This window comes from Balaenoptera ricei, chromosome X, assembly GCF_028023285.1.
Source record: "Balaenoptera ricei isolate mBalRic1 chromosome X, mBalRic1.hap2, whole genome shotgun sequence".
Taxonomy (NCBI): Eukaryota; Metazoa; Chordata; class Mammalia; order Artiodactyla; family Balaenopteridae; genus Balaenoptera; species Balaenoptera ricei.
In genome coordinates, this window is record NC_082660.1 from 63,549,003 (window position 1) to 63,568,119 (window position 19,117).

Consider the following 19,117-nt stretch of genomic DNA (forward strand, 5'->3'; position numbering starts at 1 on the left):
TCAGGGTTGGTCCTGCTGCTGGAAGCGAACTGTAGATTTCTCTGAGTTCTTAAACATCAAGGTAAATTCTTTACTTCCTGGGATTCTGCCCCTAATAGAAGGATTCTATCCCTAATCCTCTCTCCTTATCTGTACTAGGGCTGTACTGTGGGACCACACTGTGCTGAGAAGCTCCCTGAGACCCCTCAACCTGAGGGCCCTGCCACAAGCAGTTCACTTCAGGAGCAAAAACCTCCGAATACGATTCCAAAGTCAGCAGAGACTTTGCGCCGGGAGAGGCCCAAGTAAAGAGGAGGAGGTCCCTGGGTTTTTCCTACATTCATGGAGCTTACTAGGAGTGATTAATGGGTCATTGAGGTTTGGGACTAGTGACTAGAGATGTGAGGAGACCCAAGGGTCAGGGCTTGGTGTATCTTCGGTGCCTTAGGGGAAATTTGTGTCCGGAAATAATGTCCTTTGTGCTAAAGTGGTACGGGGTGATGGGATAGGTATTCTGTGAGGTTTTTTTGTTTTGTTTTTTGGGGGGTTTTTTTGGCCGCTCCGTCTGGCATGTGGGATTTTAGTTCCCTGACCAGGGATTGAACCCGTGCCCCTGCAGTGGAAGCACAGTCAACCACTGGACCGCTAGGGAAGTCCCGGGATAGGTATTTTGAATCAATAGAGTAGATAGCCTCTCATGAATACATACTTAGTTATAATACAAGGGGGATTGTTGAGAATGACTTTTTTTTTTTTTGGAAAAGAGCTTTAAAATAAGTTTTGCGTCAAGAAAAGGATGTAGTAGTATTGGCAGCCAGGAGACTGCAGAGAAGAATAAGTTAATTTTGTGGAAATAGTATGAGCAACAGAAGAAAGCCATATTAGGTCTACAACTAATTAGATGAAGAAGAAGAGGGAATGATGCAGTTCTGCAGAGAAATATGGTTGGATTTAGAGCAACTGAGTAGATGGGCAAGAGGAGCCCTGGGGAATTCCCCAGGGTTCAAGGATTTGGCATGTCCACAGAGAAGAAAATTGGCAATGGGGTTGCTACCCATCCTCTCTAACCCTGCTCCACTTTCACCAGACTTCTTCGATTCCGTTACCACTGGTGGGAAGGTTGGCGCTGTTGATCACGGTTAGTGGGTCAGGACTAAATCACCCCACCCGTACTCCCTAGGTCAGAGTTGCCTCCAAAGCTGCTTCCGCTAAATATATCCCAAGCTCTGGGAATGGCACTGGAAAAGAAGGAATTAGACCAAGAACCTGGAGCAGGTAAGTGGGTCTTTAGTAGGACAGGCTTCACAGGCAGGAATTTAGTGAAAGTGGCAGTTGGGTGGAGGAAATTAATAGGGTTCCTGACTCTGTTTCCTTTGCCCAGGACTTGACAGTAGTCTGATCCAGACTGGTGCCAGCTGCCAGAACCCAGGATGTGATGCTGTGAGTGAGAGTTTGTGGAGGACTCAAGCATGTGGTTGAGAGGTGCCACGCCTGAGGGATGACTGGGTATAGATATGAGGCTGCATAGGGTACATTTTAAAATGACCCAATTCTTTTCCTGATTCTCCTTTATCTGTCTTAGGTTTACCAAGGCCCGGAGAGTGATGCTACTCCATGTACCTACCACCCAGGAGCACCTCGATTCCATGAGGGGTGATGGAGGGGACTGGGTGGGCTGTGAGACAGGTTTCTCCCAATGTTGACCTTAAGATGGAAGTGGGGGCTTGTGGGGAGGGGAGAGGAGAGTCAGTTGAATTCTATTCCTACCTCAGGATGAAATCTTGGAGTTGTTGTGGTATCCAGACCCTGGATTTTGGGGCATTCCTGGCACAGCCAGGGTGCAGAGTTGGTAGACATGACTGGGGGAAGCAGGTAAGTCCAGACTTTCCTGAACTCTTGATTAGAACCCAATTCCAAAATAATTTCTTCTCCCTGTACCTCATGGCCAAGCTCTGTATCTTCTCCCTTTTGCATGGACCAAATAAGATTCTGCTCCTTATCCTTTACTAGCCCAGTGGTTTTGCAATATGAGGTGGTGTTAATCTTTCTGAGACTCTCTGTCTCTCCTCCACATATACCATGAGAACGCCCCTTGGGTTAAGAGTTCATTCTTACCACCCACTTTTCACATCTTCTTTTTAGCTGCCAGCGTCTTGCCGTCATGATTGGCACCAGACAGATTCCTTAGTAGTGGTGACTGTATACGGTCAGATTCCACTTCCTGCGTTCAACTGGGTGAAGGCCAGTCAAACTGAGGTGAGGAACGTCTGATGCTGGATGGGAAGCCAGTGAATTGGGTGATATTATAATCTTACAGGCAGAGTCGTCGTAGGCAGTAAACATGTAGGCTCCAGAGTCCTCTGAGAGGAAGGTAGAGCTGTTAGGTCAGGGTTATCTGGCTGACCCGTGGATGTAGGGATTACACCACTGGCCTGCTTCTCTGTCTTAATGACTTGTTCTGAGCTTCTGGGATTGTTACTACCCCTGTAATTCTTTTCTCTCAGCTTCATGTCCACATTGTCTTTGATGGTAACCGTGTGTTCCAAGCACAGATGAAGCTCTGGGGGGTAAGTGAAGATAAGGGGGCACAGGAGGGGGAGGCAGATGGGGTAAAATGAAGGGCCAGACTGGAATGAATAGAGGGTGTCTTGAGGGAAGGAGTTGTAGTGGGAAAGTGGAGGTTTTCTCTTCATTTGCTTTGATATTCTCTCTCTCTCCCTCTTCCTCCCTCTTTTTCTCCCTCTCCCCCCCAACTCCCCTTTCTTTCCTCTTTCTCTCTCTCCCTTACTTATTCCTTCCCTATATTTTTCCCCACCTTGCATTTTTTATTTTTCTCCCTGTCATTCATCACCATCCTACCCTGACCCCAATCCCTTTGATTTCCTCATTTTCTCTTCTGTGTTCCTCTATCTTTCCCTCCTCCTCAGGTCATAAACGTGGAGCAGAGCTCTGTCTCCTTGATGCCATCTCGGGTTGAAATCTCCCTGGTCAAGGCTGACCCAGGATCCTGGGCCCAGCTGGAGCACCCCGATGCACTGGCTGAGAAGGCTAAGGCAGGGGTTGGGTTAGAGATGGATGAGGAAGAATCTGAGGATTCAGATGATGACCTGAGCTGGACAGAGGAGGAGGAAGAGGAGGAAGTGATGGGGGAATAGTGACACCAGACAGTCAAGTGCCTAGATAGGACCTCAGTGACTCCCTTAGGATCTCAGAGACCAGGATATGGTTGGCCATGTGGTGTCATTGAGCAGCAGGAGGCAGAAGGAGTGGAGAACAAAAGTGTCCCAACCATTCTGTTTTTTTCCCTTAAATAAATCTTGTATTCTGCAGTTTCACATAGTGTCGTTCTCTCACCTCACTATCTAAGATTGTATTCATTCCCTCTAACTTCCGTGTGTGTGCAACACACATGTGTGAAAAAAGCACATGTAATCAATTCTTCACAACCACCAAGTATTTACTGAGTACTTACTATGTGCCCAGTTATATGTTAGGTGGTTTAGAGGTATCTGAGAAACAGAAGACTCATTCATTCCTCTCAGGAAAATTTTAGTCAGGCTGACAAGTCAAGGCTCTACATGAGATAATAATAAACATTTTCAGGTAGTTTAACTGAGTGCTAAATTGTGCAGTACAGTTTTGAAAAGCTGTAGGAGTTGAGAGAATGGAGTGATTAATGTGGACTGTAGTAGAAAGGGAAAGCTCCATGGAAGAAGTACATTTTTTACAGCTTTAATTAGATACAATACACATCCCATACAATTTGCCTGTTCAAAGTGTAAAATTCAGGTTTTCTTTTTAGTGTACTCAGAGTTGTACAACCACAATCAATTTTACAATGTTTTCATCACTCCAAAAATAAACTCTGTACCCATTAGCAGTCACTCCCAGTGTCCCCCCAAACTCATAGCCCTAGGCAACCACTTATCTACTTTCTGCCTCTGTGGATTTACCTATGCTGGATATTTCATATGAATGGAATCATACAATATGTGGTTGTTTGTGACAGGCTTCTTTCACTTAGGATAATGTTTTCAAGGTTCATCCATGTTATAACATGTATCAGTACTTCATTCCTTTTAATGGCCAAATAATATTTCACTGTGTAGATGTACCACTTGTGTTTATCTCTTCATCAGCTGAGGTATATTTGGGTTGTTCCCACTTTTTGGCTATTATGAATAACGCTCCTATAATAATGCTCCCATGCATTCATGTTCAAGTTTTATGTGGACATATGTTTTCATTTCTCTTGGATATATACCAAGTGTAATTGGAATGTAATTTCTGGGTCAAATGGTAACTTTTAACCTTTTGAGGAACTGCCAGACTGTTTTCCAAAGAGGCTGCACCATTTTACATTCCCACCAGCAGTGTATGAGGGTTCCAATTTCTCCACATCCTCAGTAACACTTGTTACTTGTCTTTTTTTATTATGGCCATCCTAGTGGGTGTGAAGTGGAATCTCACTGTGGTTTTACTTTGACTTTCCCTGATGGCTAATGATGCTGAGCATCTTTACATGTACTTATTGGCCATTTTTGTATCTTATTTGGAGAAATGTCTATACAAATCCTTTGCCCATTTGTTAATAGGGTTGTTTGTCTTTTTATTGGGTTGTATTTTAAAAATATATTCTGGAGACAAGTCTCTTGTCAGATATATGATTTATAAATATTTTCTCCCATTCTCTGTGTTGTCTTTACACTTCCTTGATGGTGTCCTTTGATACACAAAAGTTTTTAATTTTTATGAAGTCTAATTTATCCATTTTTCCTTTGGTTGCTTATGCTTTTGATGTCATATCCTAGAAACCATTGCCTAATCCAAGGTCATGAAAATTTACTCCTATGTTTTCTGAGAGTTTTATAGTTTTAGCTCTTACATTTAGGTCTTTGATCCATCGAGTTAGTTTTTGTATGTGGTACGAGGTAGGGGTCCAACTTTACATTTTTGCATATGGATATCCAGTTGTCCCAGCACCATTTGTGGAAGAGACTATTCTGTCCCCACTGAATTGTCCTAGCACCCTAGTTGAAAACCAATTAACCATAAATGTGAGGGTTAAGAAATACATTTTGAATGGAAATTTGAAGAATGAGAAATTTGGATAGATATGGAAGAGTAGGGAGAGCCAGGCTTGGGTAGGAAGTTGTTCTATTTTACTTTTTGTGTTTTATTATAAATTCCAAAAGCAATACATATTGTCACTGTAAAAGACTCAATGCAGAAGTATATGGAGTAAGAAGTAAATGCTCCTCTTCAGATTCTCTCCAAGTTTAGTCTTTTTGCTGTTTGTAACCACTGCTAACATATCAGAGGGTATTGGTTCCCCGACCAGGGATTGAACCCATACCCCCTGCAGTGGAAGCACGGAGCCCTAACCACTGGCCCACCAGGGAATTCCCTCAGAAGGGTATGTTTAAGCGAGGGAACAAAAAAGTCAAGTGAAGTGTCGCTAGATTGGCAAGAGCCTAAAATGCTAGATCAAGGATTTTGAACATGATTTAAAAGAGAGTTAAAAAGGCATTATAGACCTTTTTTTTTTCTTTTAATTGATTTTTGTCTGCGTTGGGTCTTTATTGCTGTGCACAGGCTTTCTCTAGTTGCGGCGAGTGGCGGCTACTCTTCGTTGCGGTGCAGGCTTCTCACTGCGGTGGCTTCTCTTGTTGCGGAGCACGGGCTCTAGGCGTGCGGGCTCAGTAGTTGTGGCTTGCAGGCTCTAGAGCACAGGCTCAGTAGTTGTGGCGCACGGGCTTAGTTGCTCCATGGCATGTGGGATCTTCCCAGATCAGGGCTCGAACCCGTGTCTCCTGCGTTGGCAGGCGGATTCTTAACCACTGTGTGACCAGGGAAGCCTGGCCTTTTCTTTTTAAACGTAGATTTTTTCTTTTTGGCTGCACCACGTGGCTTGCAGGATCTTAGATCCCCAACCAGGGATTGAACCCAGGCCCGTGGCAGTGAAAGCGCCGAGTTCTAATCACTGGACCACCAGGGAATTCCCTTAAATGTAGATTCTTAATTAGAGGAGTGATATCTCTTTTTTGAGTCTCTCCTGAGTCAGATTTACTCCCTCAGCTGCCTCGTGGCTTGTGGGATCTTAATTCCCCCATTAGGGATCGAAGCCGGGTCCCAGCAGAGAGCACCGAGTCCTAACCATTAGACCGCCAGGGAATTCCCTGAAAATAGGATTTTTCTTGACAGTCAGGTTTTGCTAGTCTATAAAGTGATAACATATTTACCATACCATTGCATCAACTTTAGGATTAAGGAAGATTGTATTCACCTGCTGAGGGAGTAAAGTATCATGTATAGAATGCCACTGTGTGGGGCACTTCTACCCACATTATTTTATTTAATCCTCACATCTGCTCTGTGAGGTAGGTATTATTATCCCCAATTTTTATAGATGAGGAAACCAAAGCTCAGAGAAGGACAGAGCTAGCCTGAGGTCACATGGCTACTGATTAAAACCTCAGTCATTGTTCTAGAGCCATCTGAGAATATCCAAAACCTAAGGACCCAACGGGGATCTTAGAAGAGAAGCTTGATATCGCATCCCTGTAGCCTAGCAGAGTCCCTTCGACAAGCCTATCTGGGAACCAGCGAGGCCCTTAGTTGATCAGTGGTATCTCACACTGATATAACGCTTTCCCAACCACTTTTTGTCTCTGATCACCTCATCCCTAACCTAAGTGGGACCCCTGGGTACTTTACCTCTCACTTCATCCAGATCAGTAATTATCTCCCAGTTACACCAGATTTAGTGTTACTGACTCTGGGACCCCTGCCTCCACTGTCCTCTTTCTCCCTTTCTGCTCCCAAAGTCCCAGAACACTGCTAGAGGGAGAACCAAGCAGACCAATATGAATTCATGCTGTCCAATTTCAACTTGGCCCTTGCAGCTGCTCAGCAACCCTTTTATTTGTCTCATACATTCCCTGGCACTCTCCCCACAGAGGCTGTTCCAGAACTTCTTCTTTCTCCTCAAACTACAAATTCCAATCTCCCTGCTTCTACTTACACAGATTTCATATTAGACACTTTCATCTGATTAACTGTCCCTCCTGCAGCAAATCAGTAATATCGTTCTCCCTTCCAGCCCTGTCCTCTAGCCATCCAGTTTCCTTCCCGGGAAAGCAATCAATGTTCTTGATCTCTTATTTATCCTTTCAGAGATACTTTATGACTCTACAAGCAAAAATACGGAAAGGAGGGAACTTGCACTGGTCGTTAAAGATAAGTAGGATTTGGATAGGTGGAGAGACAGGAGATGATATTCCAAGCAGAGGAAACATCCGGGGCAAAGGCACAGAGGTGGAAATGAGTAAAATACATTTAGAAAACAGGGTATAGCAAGTAGAGTAATCCCCTGAGAAATAATCCCACCTGCTGCCTCAAGTGCTACCTCTCCTTTTCTAGTTCTGACTTCAGCGTGATCTGCTTCCCTGACTGTCCTGCTCTACATACCAGCAGGGTAGAAATCTGACACTACATGGCCCCTCACCCATCCTATCTTGCCTGGACCTCTGTTACTATTTATCGAGCCATCTGTTTCAGTCCTGCTAAAGAGGTCCTAGCTCCTTCCTGAGTAACTCTCCAGGCCAGACACCTTCCATTTCTTTGGTCACATGGACAATTTCCTCACACCATTGAAAGCAGGACAATGAATATAGAATATGCATTGTACAGACATTATTTTTTTTTTTTTTTTAATTTTAGCAATTTCATGTATCTTTATTTATTTTATTTATTTATGGCTGTGTTGGGTCTTCGTTTCTGTGCAAGGGCTTTCTCTAGTTGTGGCAAGCGGGGGCCACTCTTCATCGCGGTGCGCGGGCCTCTCACTGTCGCGGCCTCTCTTGTTGCGGAGCACAGGCTCCAGACGCGCAGGCTCAGTAATTGTGGCTCACGGGCCTAGTTGCTCCGCGGCATGTGGGATCTTCCCAGACCAGGACTCGAACCCGTGTCTCCTGCATTGGCAGGCAGATTCTCAACCACTGCGCCACCAGGGAAGCCCTGTACAGACATTATTGATCTTACCAATATATACAACAAACGGAGGTCAAGGAAACATGTTAATCTATACAACAGAGATGGAATTGGCAAAACCCAGACTGTGAAACTACTGAAAAACAGTCCAACTTCCTCAACAAAAAAATTGCAAGGAAAAAAAGAGATGAAGGGGAACCTTCAGTTTAAAAGTGACATATAATACATATCCACCAATCACAATGTGTGCACTTTATATGGATACTGACTGAAACCAAAAAAGCTGTAAAAAATTCTTTTGACATTTATGAAACTATTGGAAATGTAAATGCTGACTTGGCATTTGATGATATTAAGGAAATATTGCTTGTTTATTTTATGTGTGCTAATGATATTACCATTATGATTTTTTAAAAAGGATCCTTAACTTTTAAAGATACATACTGAAATATTTAGGTATGGAATGATGTCATGTCTGGGATCTGCTCCAAAATATTACAGGACAGAGGAAATAGATTAAACAAGAGTGCCCAAGAGTTGATACTAGTTGAAGCTGAGTGTTTGGTAAATGGGGATTCATTATACTATCCAGTCTACTTTTGTACATGTTTTAAATTCTCCATTAAAAAGCTTTTAAAAATGTTACTGAATTGTCAAACATCTGATGAAAGTTTGTGTACTAGTCTGAAGGAGTGGAACAGGAGGAGCTGGAATATGAGAAGAGGAAGGTCTGGAACAGCCTCTGTGGGGAGAGTGCCAGGGAATGTATGAGACAAATAAAAGGGTTGCTGAGCAGCTGCAAGGGCCAAGTTGAAATTGGACAGCATGAATTCATATTGGTCTGCTTGGTTCTCCCTCTAGCAATGTTCTGGGACTTTGGGAGCAGACAGGGAGAAAGAGGACAGTGGAGGCAGGGGTCCCAGAGTCAGTAACACTAAATCTGGTGTAACTGGGAGATAATTACTGATCTGGATGAAGTGAGAGGTAAAGTACCCAGGGGTCCCACTTAGGTTAGGGATGAGGTGATCAGAGACAAAAAGTGGTTGGGAAAGCATTATATCAGTGTGAGATACCACTAATCAACTAAGGGCCTCGCTGGTTCCCAGATAGGCTTGTCGAAGGGACTCTGCTAGGCTACAGGGATGCGATATCAAGCTTCTCTTCTAAGACCCCCGTTGGGTCCTTAGGTTTTGGATATTCTCAGATGTTTGTCAGACAGCTCTTAGCAATGACTGAAGTTTAAACAGGTGGAATTCATCACTAAAACTGGAAGTTCTGCAAGACACATGGTGAGAGGAGTATTACAAAAAAAACCTACTCTTTACTATGATCTAAGCACTGTAATAAAATATGTATATATATACACATTTTTTCTGTTATCTCTCTATACTATATATATCAAATGAGATTTTATATTCTCATTTAATTCTCACAACAATGTATTAAAAGCATTATTATTTTTTTAATAGATGAGGAAACTGAGCTTCAGGGAGGTTACATAATTTTCTCTAGGTCACATAGCTATCAAGTGTCAGAGCTGGGACACAAATCCAGCTTTGAGTACAAAGCCTGTGCTCTTTGGTGTCCAGCATACTTTCCAGCAAACACCTCCTTCCATTAAATCACTGTTATTTTGCCAGTGACATCCGTTAATAAAATTATAGATGCGTTCTCACCAAAAAGAATTATACACTGAATTGAAAGCTTTTGGTAGGTAAGAAGTTAATTGACTAGGGTGGAAGAGATAGATACTTGGAGGCAGTGAAACCAGTTGAAGATAATCACAGTGGTGCAGGGGAGAAAGATGAGACCTCAGACTAAGTGGGTGTGGTAGTAAGAATGCAGGAGAGAATAATGGATTTAAGAGATATGTCTTAGTTCAGGCTGCTATAACAAAGTACCATAGACTTGGTGGCTTATAAACAACATAAATTTATTCATCACAGTTCTGGAGGCTGGAAGTCTGAGATTAGGGTGCCAGTATGGTCAAGTTCTGGTGAGGGACATCTACCAGGTGGAGAGCGAAGACACGAAGCAAGCTCTCTCATGACTCTTAAAAAGGCACTAATCCCATTCATGACCTCATCTAATCCTAATTACCTCCCCAAAGCCGCATCTCCTAATACCATCACAATGGGGGATAGGATTTCAATGTATGAATTTTAGAGGGACACAAACATTCAGTCCATAACACAGGTAGGAGTGAAAGTAATGTGGCCATTGCTGGTCTTCTGTGTTCCTTGAACCTATTCAACTCACTCCTTCCTCAGTGCCCCTGTACTATCTGTTCCCCCTACCTGGAATAGTCTTCCTCCAGGTCTTTGAATAGCTGGCTCTTTCTTGTCACTCACGTCTCAGCTCAAATATCACCACTCATGATAGAGGAACAATTCATTATCTCAAAATTTAATCAATAAAGGGAGAGAATCAAGCATTTATCCTTCCTTTCCTAGATGAACTGGGTAACAAAATAGTAGATGAAAGGACATGTTTTCCAAAACGATTCCAATTAATAAAAAGAAATGAAATTAGAATATCACCATTTTGCAATCCTTGATAAATAGAGATAGTGAGCATCAGCAGCTTCTAAGATTATAAAAAGACATCAGACATTATGTCTATCCTGTAGTCATACGAAAGGGATGGGACCTCAGTTTGATCTAGTCTTTGGATCCAGCTGCCAATTTGCAGGAAATACAGACATAGTAACTGCATGATGCCTATGCAATTGGCAAACTGCTGAGTGAGAAGTTTCACAGGTGAAACTTGAGTTCTTCCAAAAAAAAAGGTCAAGCCTTTCTTGACCATCTTCTCTAAATTAGCACCCACTCTCCAAGTTACTATCACATTACCCTATTTTATTTTCCCCATATCCCTTATCATCAACTGAGGTTTCCTTACATGAGAAGCAATATAGCATAACAGTTAAGAGGACAAACTATAACATCAGGCTGCCTGGGTTCAAATCTTGACTACTTACTGGCTATGTGACCTTAAACTACTTAAGAGCTATGGACCTCAGTTTCCCCAACTATAAAATGGGATTAATAACAGTGCCTATATCATAGGGTCATTAGGAATATTAAATGAGATAACATATCTATCTCAGAGCTTATCACAGTGCCTACTACAGGATAAGCATTATAAATGCTAACAATATTATTGCATAATTATTTTTTTGCTTATACATTATTTCTCTCTTTCACTAGCATATAAGTCTTTCTTCACTATACCCAGCACCTAAAACTGCCTAGCACATATATAATATGTGCTTAATAAATGTTTGTTTAATGAAGGGCCTGAATTAGGGTGGCAAAGAAAGTTATGAAGAAGACATGTAAGGTATTATTTTTTTTTAATAGATCTTTATTGGAGTATAATTGCTTCACAATACTGTGTTAGTTTCTGTTGTACACTAAAGTGAATCAGCCATATGCATACAAATTTCCCCATATCCCCTCCCTCTTGAGCCTCCCTCCCATCCTCCCTATCCCACCCTTCTGGGTCATCGCAGAGCACCGAGCTGATCTCCCTGTGCTATGCTGCTGCTTCCCACTAGCTAACTATTTTACATTCAGTAGTGTATATATGTCGATGCTACTCTCACTTCGCCCCAGCTTCCCCCTCCCACCCCGTGTCCTCAAGTCCATTCTCTATGTCTACATCTTTAGTCCTGCCCTGCCACTAGGTTCATCAGTGCCATTTTTTTAGATTCCATATATATGCATTAGCATTTGGTATTTGTTTTTCTGAGTAACTTCACTCTGTATGACAGACTCTAGGTCCATCCACCTCACTACAAATAACTCAGTTTCATTTCTTTTTATGGCTGAGTAATATTCCATTGTATATATGTGCCACATCTTCTTTATCCATTCATCTGTCGATGGACATTTAGATTGGTTCCATGTCCTGGCTATTGTAAATAGTGCTGCAATGAACATTGTGGTACATGTCTCTTTTGGAATTATGGTTTTCTCAGGGTATATGCCCAGGAGTGGGATTGCTGGGTCATACGGTAGTTCTATTCTATTTTTAGTTTTTTAAGGAAACTCCATACTGTTTTCCAGGGTGGTTGTATCAGTTTGCATTCCCACCAACAGTGCAGGAGGGTTCCCTTTTCACCACACCCTTTCCAGCATTTATTGTTTCTAGATTTTTTGATAATGGCCATTCTGACCGGCGTGAGGTGATACCTCATTGTCGTTTTGATTTGCATTTCTCTAATAATTTGTGATGTTGAGCATCTTTTCATGTGCCTCTTAGCCATCTGTATGTCTTCCTTGGCGAAATGTTTATTTAGGTCTTCTGCCCATTTTTTAATTGGATTGTTTGTTTTTTTGATATTGAGCTCCATGAGCTGTTTGTATATTTTGGAGATTAATCCTTTGCCTGTTGTTTCATTTGCGAATATTTTCTCCCATTCTGAGGGTTGTCTTTTTGTCTTGTTTATGGTTTCCTTTGCTGTGCATAAGCTTTTAAGTTTAATTAAGTCCCATTTGTTTTTTGGGTTTTTTAAATAAATTTATTTATTTTATGTATTTATTTTTGGCTGCATTGGGTCTTTGTTGCTGCGCACGGGCTTTCTCTAGTTGTGGCGAGCGGGGGCTACTCTTTGTTGTGGTGCGTAGGCTTCTTATTGCAGTGGCTTCTCTTGTTGCGGAGCACGGACTCTAGGCATGCAGGCTCCATAGTTGTGGCGCACAGGCTCTAGAGCACAGGCTCAGTAGTTGTGGCGCACGGGCTTAGTTGCTCCGTGGCATGTGGGATCTTCCCAGACCAGTGCTCGAACCCATGTCCCCTGCACTGGCAGGTGGATTCTTAACCACTGTGCCACCAGGGAAGTCCCCCCATTTGTTTATTTTTGTTTTTATTTCCATTACTCTAGAAGGTGGGTCAAAAAAGGTCTTGCTGTGGTTTATGTCAAAGAGTGTTTTTCCTATGTTTTCCTCTAAGAGTTTTATAGTGTTTGGTCTTACATTTAGGTCTTTAATCCATTTGGAGTTTATTTTTGTGTATGGTGTTAGGTAGTGTTCTAATTTCATTCTTTTACATGCAGCTGTCCAGTTTTCCCAGCACCACTTATTGAAGAAGCTGTCTTTTCTCCATTGTATGTTTTTGCCTCCTTTGTCGTAAATTAGGTGACCATATGTGTATGGGTTTATCTCTGGGCATTCTATCCTGTACCATTGGTCTATATTTCTGTTTTTGTGCCAGTACCATACTGTCTTGATTACTGTAGCTTTGTGGTATAGTTTGAAGTCAGGGATCCTGATTCCTCCAACTCCGTTTTTCTTTCTCAGGATTGCTTTGGCTATTCGGGGTCTTTTGTTTTTCCACAAAAGTTATTATTTAAAAAGAAGAAAAAAAAACCTGGACTTGATTTTTTTTTTCTGATAGGGGAGGGAAGGGTATAAGATAATTACTCCAAGTCTTCAAACTTAAGTAACGGTAGAAGGCTAGTACTTTTAACAGAAACAGGAAAACCGGGAACTAGAACTAATATTATTTGAATAATCCGATAATGAATTTTATTTTAGGTACGAGTTTGAAATGATGGCAAAGCATAAGAGTGGAAATGCTAGCAGGCAGTTAATTGTAAATGCAAAATTAGAGTTCATGAGAAAAGTCAGCGCTGAAGATAGATTTGAGTATCATCTGCCTCAATGTGACACTTAAACATTCAACTTACTTTGTATGAGCTCCCTTCATCTTTAAAAAAACAAAAAACTCGCAGATGTGAAAAAAATGGAAAATACAATATTTGAACCCTTAAATTGTTCTCAGGGGAAGTCACTGTTAGCAGTTTGGTGTGTATCATTACAAATATTTTCTATACATTTACAAACAGATATTGGCATACAACATGTAGAGACATAGTAAAAATCTGAGCAGATACCTGCATTTATATGGAGAAATTTGTTTTTTTCTTTTTGGCCAATTTGGAATCATTCTATAATATTTTTCTGTAACTTACTTAATCATTAAGCATATCACTTTATTGTCCTTTAAGATATTTCCATGTCAGTATATATAGATATCTGACATGCTTTTTTGTGTTGCATAGTACTTTATCGTCTGGATATGCCATGATTTATTTAACTATTCCCCTATTGGTGAACACAAGTTGTTTATAATTTTTTATTGTTACAAATTATGCAGCAATGAAAATCGTTATACATGTATCTTTGAATATTTGTGCTACTATTTTTTGAGGATAGATTCCTAGAAGTGGGATTGCTGGAAGGAAGGTATATACATCTTTACACATCTAAAGTGTTAATAGATACTGCTCAATTTCCCTCCACAAAGGCTGTTCCAATTTATATGGTCACCCAACAGTGTATGAGGTACCATTTTCCCCAATACCCTCATCAATACTTTATGTTATCATTAAAAAATATTTTTACCAACCAGATATGCAAATAATGGTATCTCATTTTTATTTTGCACTTCCTCTGGTTACAGGAAAGGGTTAGCATTTTTTACTGAATACAGTAGTCCCCCTTATCCATGGTTTCACTTTCCACGATTTCAGTTACCCTCAGTCAAATGTTGTCTGAAAATATTAAATGGACAATTCCAGAAATAAGCAATTCATAAGTTTTAAAAAAATTTTATTGAAGTATAGTTGATTTACAATGTTGTGTTTAACTTCTGCTGTATAGCAAAGTGACTCAGTTATACATATATATATATATTCTTTTCCATTATGGTTTATCACAGGATATTGAATACAGTTCTCTGTGCTATACCGTAGGACCTTGTTGTTTATCCATCCTCTATATAATAGTGTGCATCTGCTAATCCCAAACTCCCAGTTCTTCCCTCCCCCACCCCCTCCCCCTTGGCAACCACAAGTCTGTTCTCAATATCTGTAAGTCTGTTTTTATTTTGTAGATAGGTTTATTTGTGTCGTATTTTACATTCCACATATAAGTGATATCATATGGTATTTGTCTTTCTCTTTCTGACTTACTTCACTTAGTATGATAATCTCTAGGTCCATCTATGTTACTTCTTTATCCATTCATCTGTCGATGGACATTTAGGTCATTTCCATGCCTTGGCTATTATAAATAGTGCTGCTATGAACATAAGGGTGCATGTATCTTTTCAAATTATAGTTTTGTCTGGGTATATGCCCAGGAGTGGGATTGCAGGGCCATATGGTAGGTCTATTTTTAGTTTTTTAAGGAACCTCCATACTGTTCTCCATAGTGGCTGTACCAATTTACATTCCCACCAACAGTGTAGGAGGGTTCCCTTTTCTCCACACCCTCCAGCATTCATTGTTTGTAGAACTTTTAATGATGGCCATTCTGACTGGTGTGAGGTGATACCTCATTGTAGTTTTGATTTGCATTTCTCTAATAATTAGCGATGATGAGCATCTTTTCATGTGCCTATTGGCCATCTGTATGTCTTCTTTGGAGAAATGTCTGTTTAGGTCTTCTGCCCATTTTTTGATTGGGTTATAAGTTTTAAATTGAACACAGTTCTGAATAGCAAGATGAAATCTTGTGACATCCCACTCCAGGATGTAAATCATCCCTTTGTCCAGCATATCCATGCTATATACACTACCCTCTTATCAGTCACTTAGTAACCTCCTGGAGGTTATCAGAGGTCTCAGTATCGCAGTGCTTGTATTCAAGAAACCCTTATTTTACTTAATAATGGCCCCAAAGTGCAAGAGTAAATGCTGGCAATTCGGATATTCTCTTACTGTACCTAATTTATAAATTAAACTTTATCATAGGTATGTATAGGGGGAAAAACATAGTATATATAGGTTTTGGTACTATCCGTGGTTTCAGGCATCAACTGGGGGTCTTGGAAAGTATCCCTGCAAATAAGGGGGGGTTTACTGTATTAATGTATAGAATTTCAATTAAACTCTGTTTTCAGCCCCATATGTCATGTCCATCCTCTGCTGTACCTGGTGTCTTGTATCTTTCCATAGTTTTACTGGTAAAATGGCCCCTTCTTATCTGTATCCTCTGTACTAGACCAAAATTTCTTCCCAGCTCCTATTTCAGCTACCATTTCTCTTGCATCTAGAAAACCCCAAGAACTTTTTGTCCTTTTGGGTTTGTACATACTTTATATATTATTTTGGTACACTTTTAGTGGTGCCTCAGAAGGGATTTGAAATGCTATATTTGTTATATACTAAATTCTCACACGTAACCGCCTCTCTATTCAGTTCCATTGATATATTTGTCTATTCTTGAAGCATATCACAGCTTTATATAATAATTTGATATCTAGTAGGTAAGTCTTCCCTCATTTCTATCTTTTAAAAGTTTCTTGGCTCTTTTTATGTGTTCTTCCAGATGAACTTCAGAACCAACTTGTTCAGTACTCCCACCCTATCCTCTCAAATCCCAAAGAGATTGTTATAGGAATTTATACTTCTTTGAAAACAATTTTAAATTATGAAACTTCTCATTCAGGAATATTGTACATCTATCCATTTGTCAAATATTCATACTTATAGCCTTCGGTAATATCTTATAATTTTATTCATGTCATTATTTTGTACGTTTCTTGTTAGGTTTATTCCTATCATTTTTTTTTTTTTTACTGCTGTGAATGGGATCTTTTTCCCCCCATTATATTTTCTAATTGGATATTGTTTTTATAGAGAAAAGTTATTGATTTAAAACTTAAACTCTATTTCTGTTTAATTTTAATAGTATATCAGTTCATTCTCTTAGATTATCGATATATCATATATAAACAAGGACATTTTATGATGCTTCCTTTACAACATTTTAAAAATTTATTTATTTGTTTATTTATTTATTTATTTATTTTTGGCTGCGTTGGGTCTTTGTTGCTGTGCGCAGGCTTTCTTTAGTTGTGGCGAGCAGGGACTACTCTTTGTTGCGGCGCGTGGGCTTCTCACTGCAGTGGCTTCTCTTGTTGCGGAGCACAGGCTCTAGGCACGTGGGCTTCAGTAGTTGTGGCTTGCAGGCTTTAGAGTGCAGGCTCAGTAGTTGTGGCACACAGGCTTAATTGCTCTGCGGCATGTGGGATCTTCCCGGACCAGGGCTCAAACCCATGTCCCCTGCATTGGCAGGCGGATTCTTTTCTTTTCTTTTTTTTTAAAGAGAAACAGGAACTCTCATTTATTGCTGGTGGGAATACAAAATAATACAGCCAGTTTGAAAGACAGTTTGGTGGTTTTCTTACAACATTAAACGTATTCTTACCGTACAATCCAGCAGTCATACCCTTTGGTATTTACCCAAATGAATTGAAAACTTACAGTGACACAAAAACCTCCATACAAATGTTTATAGCAACTTTATTCATAATTGACAAAGCTTGGAAGCAACTATGATGTCCATCAGTAGGTGAATGGATAAACTGTGATATATCTAGACAGTGGAATATTATTCAGTAGGCAGGCGGATTCTTAACCACTGCGCCACCAGGGAAGTCCCCTTTACAACATTTATAACTTTTATCTTCTCTTGTCTTAATGCTTTGACTAGAACCTGCAGAGCAACGTTCAGTAATAGTTGTGAAAACAGGTGAATATTCTTGGTTTTGTTCTGACTTTAAGGTGAATGCCACTAGTATTTCTCTATTAAGTATGATGATTGCAGTTGTTTTCTATATTCTTTATCAAGTTATAAAATTCTCCTGTCCCTAGCCTACTGAGAAAATATTTTTTTAAAATCTTTATTGGAGTATAATCGCTTTACAATGGTGTGTTAGTTTCTGCTTTATAACAAAGTGAATCAGTTATACATATACATATGTTCCCATATCTCTTCCCTCTTGCGTCTCCCTCCCAGAAAATATTTTTAAGGTACTACAAGCATAAGGTAAAAAATTCAAATGGTACAAAATGGTATGTGAAGAGTTGCCCATTTGTATTCCCTAGTTTTCCAGTTCCCTTACAGAGAAGCAATTCCTATTAACAATTTTTAGGTGAACTACCAGAGATAAATTGATGCAAATATAAGCATATATGTGAATATGTTATTTTTTACACAAATAGTGGCATACTATAAACACTATTCTAAACCCCAGTTTTTTTTGTTGATAAATCAGCTGTCAGTCATTTCTTTGCAGGTAATCAATCTGTCTTTTCTTTTTGGCTCTTTTTCCCTACTTTCATTATAGAAAATTTCAAACATACAAAAGTAAAGAAAATAGTATACTGAATTCCCATGTACCTGTCACCTAGCTTCAGTAATTATTAACTCGTGGCCAATCTCGTTTCATCTATATTTCACTAACCCCTGCTCCTCCACCCACACAAGATTATTCTGAAGCAAATATCACACATCATATTATTTCATCTCATCCATAAATATTTTGATATGTATCTCTAAAATATAAGGACTTTTCTTAAACATTATAACAAAACCACCACCTCTAAAAAATGAACAATTCTTTAATGACATCAAATGTACAGTCATTGTTCAATTTTTCCTGATTGTCTCATAAATGTTTGTGTGTTTAGTTTTAGTTTGTTTGAATCAGGATCCAAATACAGGCTATACACTGCAATTGGTTGATATGTTTCTCAAATCTCTTAATCTATAGGTGCCCCTTCCTTCTCCCCCCGTTTTTTTTTTCTCCCATGGGATTTATTAGTTCAAGAAACTGGGTGGTTTGTCCTATAGCATTTTGCATAAAATGGATTTTAGTAATTGCATCCCTGTGGTAATGTTTCCCTGTTCCTTATATTTCCTGAATATTGATTAGAACTAGAGGCTTGATTAGATTTAGATTTAGGTTCTATTTTTTCCTCTATTGAGGGGCAAGAATATGTCATAGGTAGTATTGTATACTTCTATAAGTAGTATACTTCTAAAAGTCTCTTGTTGCTTTTAAGATTTCTTTCATATTCTTAAGTCTCATTAAAATGTGTCTGGGTGGGGATTTCTTTCTTTGTTTCTTTTTCCTGTTTGGGATTCCTGAGTTTTAAGATTGGCATTTTTCATCAATTCTCAGTTATTTCTTTTCAAATACTGCTGCTCCACTGTTTTCTCTATTCTTTGCCTGAACTCCAATTAGACATCACCTGTAAGTATGGGGCTTTTATTTATTTATTTATTTATTTATTTATTTACATTTTTACTTATTTATTTATTTTTGGCTGCTTTGTGTCTTTGTTGCT

The 19,117-nt window shown here is 39.8% G+C and overlaps 1 protein-coding gene across 2 annotated transcripts in view; it reads left to right on the forward strand.

The window, feature by feature from the left end:
* ITGB1BP2 (integrin subunit beta 1 binding protein 2) overlaps nt 1–19,117 on the forward strand; it is a 33,059-nt gene that overhangs the window by 519 nt on the left and 13,423 nt on the right. The window contains exons 3-11 of one of the 2 annotated variants that reach the window (XM_059910229.1): nt 5–61; nt 139–284; nt 1,160–1,254; nt 1,361–1,419; nt 1,562–1,632; nt 1,752–1,851; nt 2,122–2,235; nt 2,484–2,546; nt 2,907–3,314. In XM_059910229.1, the coding sequence (XP_059766212.1) occupies nt 5–61; nt 139–284; nt 1,160–1,254; nt 1,361–1,419; nt 1,562–1,632; nt 1,752–1,851; nt 2,122–2,235; nt 2,484–2,546; nt 2,907–3,134 (933 nt within the window). In that variant the 3' untranslated portion in view covers nt 3,135–3,314. Of the gene's footprint in view, nt 1–4; nt 62–138; nt 285–1,159; nt 1,255–1,360; nt 1,420–1,561; nt 1,633–1,751; nt 1,852–2,121; nt 2,236–2,483; nt 2,547–2,906; nt 3,315–19,117 lie in introns of those variants that run through there. The other variant, XM_059910231.1, reaches the window with a different exon arrangement.